This window comes from Dermacentor silvarum, chromosome 2, assembly GCF_013339745.2.
Source record: "Dermacentor silvarum isolate Dsil-2018 chromosome 2, BIME_Dsil_1.4, whole genome shotgun sequence".
Classification (NCBI taxonomy): domain Eukaryota; kingdom Metazoa; phylum Arthropoda; class Arachnida; order Ixodida; family Ixodidae; genus Dermacentor; species Dermacentor silvarum.
In genome coordinates, this window is record NC_051155.1 from 251,116,035 (window position 1) to 251,124,176 (window position 8,142).

At 52.9% G+C, this 8,142-nt stretch overlaps 1 protein-coding gene across 1 annotated transcript; it reads right to left on the bottom strand.

Moving 5' to 3' along the window:
* Positions 1 to 1,497: 1,497 nt before the first annotated feature.
* On the bottom strand, positions 1,498 to 5,973 carry LOC119443142 (RNA-binding protein MEX3B). The gene is made up of 3 exons (XM_037708301.2): positions 5,538 to 5,973; positions 3,433 to 3,651; positions 1,498 to 2,784 (listed from the first exon to the last, which is right to left on the bottom strand). Exons 1-3 carry the CDS (start codon positions 5,761 to 5,763, stop codon positions 2,180 to 2,182), a joined length of 1,050 nt encoding a protein of 349 aa, XP_037564229.1. The 5' UTR covers positions 5,764 to 5,973; the 3' UTR covers positions 1,498 to 2,179.
* Positions 5,974 to 8,142: the final 2,169 nt, after the last annotated feature.

Below are 8,142 nucleotides of genomic sequence, written 5' to 3' on the forward strand. Positions count from 1 at the left end.
CTATGATTATTTAATCAAATACATAGGTTCTCACCGGTGCCACATGTGCTCCCTCAAACTAGGCCTATAAATACTCGTCAAGTTGCTCTTTTAGTAAGTGTTGCGTAGCAGTTTCGGTCGTTCTGTTTGGATGTCCTTGCTTGTCATTGTGTGTTGGAGATAGTAGTAAATTCTTGCCCAGAATCAGCACTGCCTTCATGTCCTTGGTAACAAACATTACGTGTACGTATATACCATCAATTATAATGCGATAGGGCGTGGTTCTTTTTTTTTTCATGTATATTCTTTTACTTTCTTATGCATTTAGTCATACTGCGACAGATATGTACAGTACCGTTGGCACCTGCTAGCATTGGCGGCGATGATTGCGCAGCAAACCAATGCGCAGATGGGCGTCAAAACGCGGCTGAGTTGCGTCGCACTGGTATCTTGAAAACTCAACCGCCGCCATGAGAATGCGACCAGGCATCGTACCCGCGACCTCGTGCTCCGCTTGCAGGACGCCATAGTCACTGAGCCAGCGCGAGGGTACCTTGAACCAAGGCCCAGTGCTCCCTGGAAAAAAACTAAACGCCAAGACACGTACTCGCAAAATGCGCTGTTGAGAGTTCCGGAAGTGAACGGCAGGAAACGGTGGCGTGCCACAGCCAGACGCTCCTCGAAGTGGGATATGCGTAGCCGGCAACTTGCAGCAGTTCGCGAGTTGCGAGGTTTCAAGTAAACAGCGGTAATCAACAACGCCACCTCCAATAACTCGGGACGCAAAATCAATTTTTAGATCGTTCCGTGAAGCGTGAACGTACGAAGTCGCGCGAACGGGCTTGCTTATTACGCTACCTGCGGCAACGAGAGTGTATACGCCCTCCGCCAGTTAATCGCCGCCGAAACGTCACTTTCGTGTGGGGCGAGAGAGAAGCGGCGCGCAGACGGTGGCGAGAGGTTCGAGGGGAAGTGCCATCCCTTGGCGAACAAGCAGGCACGGCGGAGGGGGAGAGTCCGGTAGGAAGGCCCTCGTGGCGAGAGGTGATCGTCCGCAGCCAAGGCCGCCCGGCTGCGCCCAAACTCCGCTGCCCCAGTGGGCTGCAACTGGTTCCCGCCCGCCGCGGCCCTTGAACCGGGCCCCAAGGTCCCCGCACCGGCTCTTGACCCCCCCCTTATTTCCCGCGGTCGGCCACCTCCTCTGTTTAAAGGGCGGCGCACGAGATTGGGAGAGGAACAACAGCCGAAGAACTGGTCAGCTGGTTGTACGCTCACACCGGCACGACAGTCAAACCACCGAGGTCCGGTGCGGTGCAGCTGGATCCATGAAGAATTTCGCATTGCACACATCGCAGCGGCACCCGACACATCACGGCGCGAAAATCGTTATTCAATGCCCGATAACGAATAGCGCGGTTCGGCAATAGCAGTGTGCTTCAGCGAAAACAAGCAACTGCATAAAGGTTTCCAACGGAGCCAAATGCTCGTGAAAACGCCGCAGGAAGACAGCCACGCAGCTTTCCATTCGTACATATTTATTAACAAGTAATATCATCTCGGAACAAATAAAATGAGGGCGATCTCTATAAAACCACTTGGCAATGTTTGTGCATAAACAAGATATTCTCGCGTGGAGAGAGTAATAAAATACGAACCGATTGAATCTCAAAAGGTCGGATATAGCCATTGTGTATATGGATACTCTCCTCAGTAGTAATAAGTATGAGCCTACGCACAGGTATTGCTAGGGTAGCCGCGCGATGCGAACCAGCCTGAGTGGCGGGCTCGGCCGCGCGGCACGTAGCTCAAAATAGAGTAGTGTACATATCTCTCTGGGGGCCACCATGAGGGAGGGGGCCCCCCGTAAGTACGCGCACACAAGACGCTTCATAACACCAAAAATACATATCTTCATCTGGGGGACATTTAAAATTTGAATAATAAAATATATCGGGGATTCCGGCGGGAAGCAAACAGCTCTCTGGGCAACACAAGTGAACAACTGAAGGGGCGCCGCCAACAGGACGTTGCATACGGGGGCCTTATTGCCTGCCGGGACGAGCTGGCAGCTGCTGGGTCGTGAGCAACTGGAAGACTACGCGAACCGCGCAAAACTATAGTACACGATGGGTGAGGACACGAGGGGGGGGACACGAAACAAAAAAGATGAGTATGTTCACAGCAGGAGGAGAGAGGATGCCTAGGAGTAGATGCGCATTGCGTGCGCGCACGGCTGGTTGCACACTGGGCACAGGGGCTCGAGCTTGCCGCACACCCGGTTGGCGCATTCCATGCAGAACATGTTGTGGCCGCAGGGCACCAGAGCTGCCACCACCTCGCTCTCAAAGCACACCACGCAGTCGCGCTTGCCCCGCTTTGGGCCAGAGCCCAGGGAGTCGGTCGGTGAGCTAGCCACGCTGTCCACACCACCACTGCGTGGCGCTACCCGACCGTCCCAGGGCAGCCCTGCGGGGTCGAAAGTCGGAGAGTCCCCAAGACCTTCGTCCGACTCGTACGCGAAGCCGTACAGCTTGGGTGGGAAGCCAAACACCTCTGAGAATTCCGAGGGCTCCTCTTCGCCAAGCCCACCGCCTGTGCGCATGGCTATGTGCGCCTCGATCTCTCGCTTGGCTGCCTCCACGCTTTCCGGCAGGCCCGTCACCTCAAACACGGGCTCTTTGTCTCTGCTAGGGGTGACGATGTACGTGTTGGTCTGCTGCTGGATGCGCTTGATGGTGGCTCCTTTGGGTCCGACTACCAGCCCTACTACTCGGTACGGCACTCGTACCTGCAACGTCGTCTGGCCTGCAAGACAAGACGTCAGGCAGAGGTGAACACTCACTTGATGCACACTGCACTCTACCGATAACACAGCTAATACTTGTGGTGTAAGACGAAATGCTATTCTTTGTGTAGCTACGCATTATTTATTGTATAATTATTATTATGCCCTAATTACCTATTCACTTTCCAATTGTAAAGCATTGAGTGTTTTGTTTTTAAACGCGCATGTTCATATCTAATTGTATGCAAGTGGTTTAATGGGTCATTGGGCTGTAAAGCCGTAGATTCAGCTTTTAGCCCATATCCTTTATTTTTTAAAGATGTTTTCTGGAAGAATAAACGTGAATTGCATTGAATTATTACAATTACATGACTTCGCTTTACACACTTTTTGATTACTTGCACTCATCTATATGCTCAAAGGCCTTATTGTGAAAGGTGGTGATGAAATACATACCCACAATGGCAAGCTACTCTGCTACGACTATGCAACCCACAAGCACTTGTAACACTTTGAACTGACAGGTGCAGAAATTTACACCCACATTGCTTTACATAGTTGTTTCCTTTGAAAAGCAGCCTTCCAGGAATGTATTCTGCTGACATTGCAGTCCCATTCTTTTCGATCTCAACCAATGCGAGAAATTATAGAAAGTAGCCGGTACACACCTGGAATGTTAGAGTTGGGGCCTGGGGCCAAGCTGCCGTTGAGGTGGTTCTTTCGCTGTGCCCGAATCTGGCTGAAGTGCTCAGCTGCTGACAGGATTTCTCGCTTTGCTGCTGCAACGTCCTCTTTCCGTCCAGTGACCACAAACACGGGCTCTTCTCCTCGCACTGGTGTTTTGATGTATGTGTTGGTCTTGGCACGAAGAGCCTTGATTTTGCAGCCTGCATGCACATAGAACATTTCACTTTATAACAACAGTCACGTCTTCTGTAGGGCAAAATTAAAATCCTCAATCATTGGCATCAATTAGTAGTCCCATATACTACTCAGCAACTGTTGTAAAGTGATCCAATATTAGCAAGCAGTAATTAATGGGTGAAAAAGCAAGCATTCAGTTTACTGTCATTCCATTTTACATACAGCGTGACAATTATTCCTATCACACAACTTATATCTAATGCAAACACAATTGCAGAAATAACCAGACATGCCTTGAATCACTGAATAAAATTTTCAATTTTGTGCAACATTCAGATTTTACATTAAGTTTTTACATAACCAAACTGAGTAACTTTCATTTCGGAATCCATAGACAAGTTCTACCCAGGTGCTCTGCATCACATTCGCTGTGACAGATGCTACAGCTATTCCAGTCCTCTACCTGGTGTCCAACACCACACAAGGCGTACCTTTTACATAATATCCGCCAAAAATAACAACTGTCAAAAGCTGAGCTCTGCAAACTGATCGTCACCCGTTTGGGTGCGATCACGGCCAACCCTGAAAGCCAGGAAATTCATGCTCACAGCAATTTTTCTGTTTTCCTGGGATCCCATCATTTTGATAACAATGGGATCCTGCCTTCAATACCTGCCATTGTACAATATGAAAGCTTTTTGGGTCGTTCTTGCATAAATGTTACCAAAATTGTGCTATCTTAAACGTATATATATATATATATATATATATATATATATATATATATATATATATAAACCTCGGCTGCTATTCGGCGGATAATTCGACGACGCCCGGTACACTTAGTACAGCCACTGAAGAACTGTTTGAAGTCATGTTTGTCGGACAGAAAAGGGCTGGCCGGGCACTTAGGTCCATGCTGTCTGAGCAAAGTATTTGCAGGAGCAAAACTACGGTACTACAGCACCAACACGACCAAATAATCTCGCACCTTGCGCGCATATTCTGCGCATTACGAGAAAACAATATCGCTGCAGTGCAAAATTTAGCAACGATCATTTTAAATGTGCAAGCCTTCGTAAATCGCATTTCACAACGCGCGCAGGTACCGTTGGGCGGCTCCGCTCTGGCCTGTCTGCAAAATATTGAGCAAACACAAATAGCGTCTGCTTGTAGTTTCTTTAACAGCGCAGAAATTGCTGACGCCTAAACAATTCTCGCAGTTACTAAGCCAATGCGCGAATTCTGACACGGCGGCCGCGCTCTGTCAATTCAAGCGTATGAACTAGCAGGCGGCGTAGCAGTTCGCCGGTAAGCAGCCAAGCGAAGAGTTCCGTTGGCCGCCTGAACCCGCGGATCGCGCCCGGCAGTGGAGCAGCCGCGGAGTTCAGGCCGCAGAAAAAGGGGACCCCGGCTCGCGGTGCTCTAAAAGTAGCGCGTCCAGAATAGCTGCCCGCACCGCGCGGCATGGCTGGACAAAGGCCGCAGCGCGAGCGAAGCCGCGCGGAGTCCGGAGACGTGCTAAGCCTACGCCACTGCCCGACTAGACAAAGGCCCATCGGCGTACGTCGGGAAACTGTGCGGTCCGAAATGTGCCCAAGGCGCGCACAACGGGCCGGCGCGACCCGAGAAGCCGGAGAGAAAAGATAGCAGCTCGGCCGGCGGCCGGCGCCCGGAGAAGGAAGCGCGAACGGGACAGGATGTGAGCCGGCGGCGCGCAACAACAAAGGACACGCCGACCGGGGATTTAAACTACCAGTGCACGCGTAGAGCGCGGCGTTCTTGGCCGGGGCTCGCAGAGCACGGACCCCGAGAGGACGAAGCGGCGTGCCCGCTCGCATCTCTATCGCTCCAAATATAGCGAGCGGAGAAGCGTCACGAACAAAGACAACAAAGAGCGACGGCTCACCTTGCCGGCCGACGATCTCTGCGACGTGCTCTGAACTAGGCACAGGGACGCACTCCGTCGTGTTCTGGCTTTTTTTGTTCCTCGTGTCCGCTTCCAGGTTAGGATGCAGAGAGTCATTTTCGTTGTTCAGTCCCAGCATGGAGAGCTCGAGCGCTAACTGCAGCGCTCGTTGGTCTTCGAGACCCCCGCTGCTGCGCTCCATCTCGGGAAACAGACTAGCAGGCATCACAGGGGGGGTGGCCCTTGCAGGTCGTACAAAACTGACAAAACGTGTATAGTGGTGTTGTATCAAAAGAATATAAAAATAAAGTTACACTTTGCACAGAGAAGCGAGAGCCCGGCGCACAACCAGAGTCGTGCCTTCCCGAGCACAACCTGAGCCGCACTGGTCGCGCCCGGTGCGTTCAATCGCAGCCCGCGCTCTTCCCACAGCGACGCCGCCGATCGTGACGTCAGGCGCAAAGCGGCGCTGCCATCGGTAGCGAGTCACCATAGTTGCGGAGGCCACCGACAACGCTGTGGCTGCGCGATCAACAAACGCTGTGGAGCGCTGCGAGTGGAACCGTCTGGCTGCCCGTCTGGAAGCACAGCCACTCGCGGCGCATCATTTCTCTCACCCGGCTTCTCTCCTCCGCGAGAACGGAGTTGCTACCCTGCTCATGTGCAGGGATAGGAGTGGCTGGCGAAGGCGTGCCTGCCGTGATGAACGACGTTTCGGTCTCCTTTGTCTCACCGGAGACGACGTTCTCCAAGGCAAAGCATGGCAAAGACGCTTGAAAGATGCTTACTGCTGGGCGCGCGGTACTGAGCCGTATCCCTCGCGCATGCTTCTTCATGCCCTGCGACGGCGCTTCTTTTCGCATATGGCGAAGACGACAGGATCTCTGGCCACACTTGCCTGCAGATTCTTGTTTCAGCTTGCTGTTCTGCACTTCAAAACGAGACACATCCACTACTCCGCAGTATTGCGAATTTCGCCGTTCTTCGCCTCGATTAAGGCTGTGCGATGCCAGCTTCGAGGTTATCCAAGTTGTCATGATCTTTATTATGAAGTTTTGGCACCCTGTTGTGTGCTTGCGCGGAGGCCAAAAACTAGCTCGGGCACCTGATATCCTAAAGAAGTGAATAATCGGAAACGGCTCAATGAGATCGGTCGCTTCAGCGAACGAAGACTAACAATGGCACCAGGCCGTGTGCGTGTGTGGCATCACTTTCGGTGGGAACTGGGTTGAAAGCGGCGAATTCCACTCGCTTGCTCTTTTTTGATTATGCGCTTTTCCGTTCTTCTCTCCGCCTGTTTTGCGGCTGCGTACATTTTTCGCTCACAACCTGGCCCCGGCTTCCTGTCGCCGCCGCCAGAAGAAAGGTGCCCCCCCCCCCCCATCCCTGGAAGAAGAAGCGGGCAGCAGCGGCAGAACACTGCTCTGCCGCCTCGGGGAGGAGGGGCATCGCGCCACGCCGAGCGTGAAGCGGCAGTTGAGCGGTCGTGCGCGCCCCTTTGCCCCCTCTCCCGATCGCTGCACCCTCCTTCTCTCCTTCGACAGTTCTCTTCTTCTTAGGACCCGTCGTGAGCCGGGGGAAAGGACCGACCAATGCCTGTCTGGACGGAAAAACGAAAAAATAATAATAATAAAATGCAATCCTGCATGAGCAAAGGAACAAGAAGAACGTGTTGGTCGATCAGCAGAGGCAGCAGCACTGTTGGAATTTGTGGCGGACCGAAAAAGGACAAGGCGGCAGCAAGCAACGCCGCCGGATACGAGGGGCAGCAGCTTTCTCGGGACGAAAACACAAATCTCTCTCGGGACAGGTTTTTCTCGGATGGTCCCTCCTAACGTCCAGTAAAGCAAACGCGCTGCGGCAGCCCCGTAAGTGAGGATGGCGAGCGAGCGTTATTAAACGTGTTCATGCTAACAATCCGCAGGAACAAAGAGAACCGGTTCGGCGCGGTCCACAAGCGTAAGAGAAAACAAAAACCGCCGAGGACTCCGACCCTTGAACCCACCGCGCGCAGGTTCGTTCGTCCAGACGACTTCTGGTTTTCCTGAGAGTGATTTGCTTCAGAATGCGCGCTTATAGGGACGCGGACAGCGCGACAAAGACGAGGCGGCGACAAAACCATCGCGTTTCCTCGCGTCAAAATGCGCTCCTGTCCATTTCATGTGGACGGCTACATATGTCGCTTCTTTGAGATTTATCCAGTATAGAAAATGAAGGCGACCACCACATTTGTAATTCCCTAGATCTCCGGTCGTATCACTCGTGCGGGTGGCAGCAGCGGCATCTTTGACGCGTTACCCTTTGAATCCTCGGAAAGCTCAGATCGCAGGGCCTCCCTTTATGAGGTGCATACGATTGACGCTCGCGAAGGTCTGGGCCGAACATATTCTCGACCCTGTAGGTCGCCACCGACCGACTGGACCCGAATTCGGTGGCCGGCGTGACATGCAAATCCGAACCGATGTGGCAGGAAGCTATGCGCGTGTCCTTGAGCTCCCATGGCAGCAGCCCCTGCTGGGCCCTGGATCGAGCGGGCCGGAGAGCCCTTCTTGGCTCAATGGCCGCGCTGCCCGAAGAAGCCGGCGGGGGGTGCCGCGGGGCAGCA

Bases quoted from the DNA above. Each gene is read 5' to 3' on its own strand.
- LOC119443142 (XM_037708301.2), bottom strand. From the start codon at position 5,763: ATGCCTGCTAGTCTGTTTCCCGAGATGGAGCGCAGCAGCGGGGGTCTC. The intron at 3,652-5,537 runs GTGAGCCGTCGC...ATGTGCATGCAG, and splicing joins AGAGATCGTCGGCCGGCAAG to GCTGCAAAATCAAGGCTCTT. The intron at 2,785-3,432 runs GTGTGTACCGGC...CTTGTCTTGCAG, and splicing joins CCCCAACTCTAACATTCCAG to GCCAGACGACGTTGCAGGTA.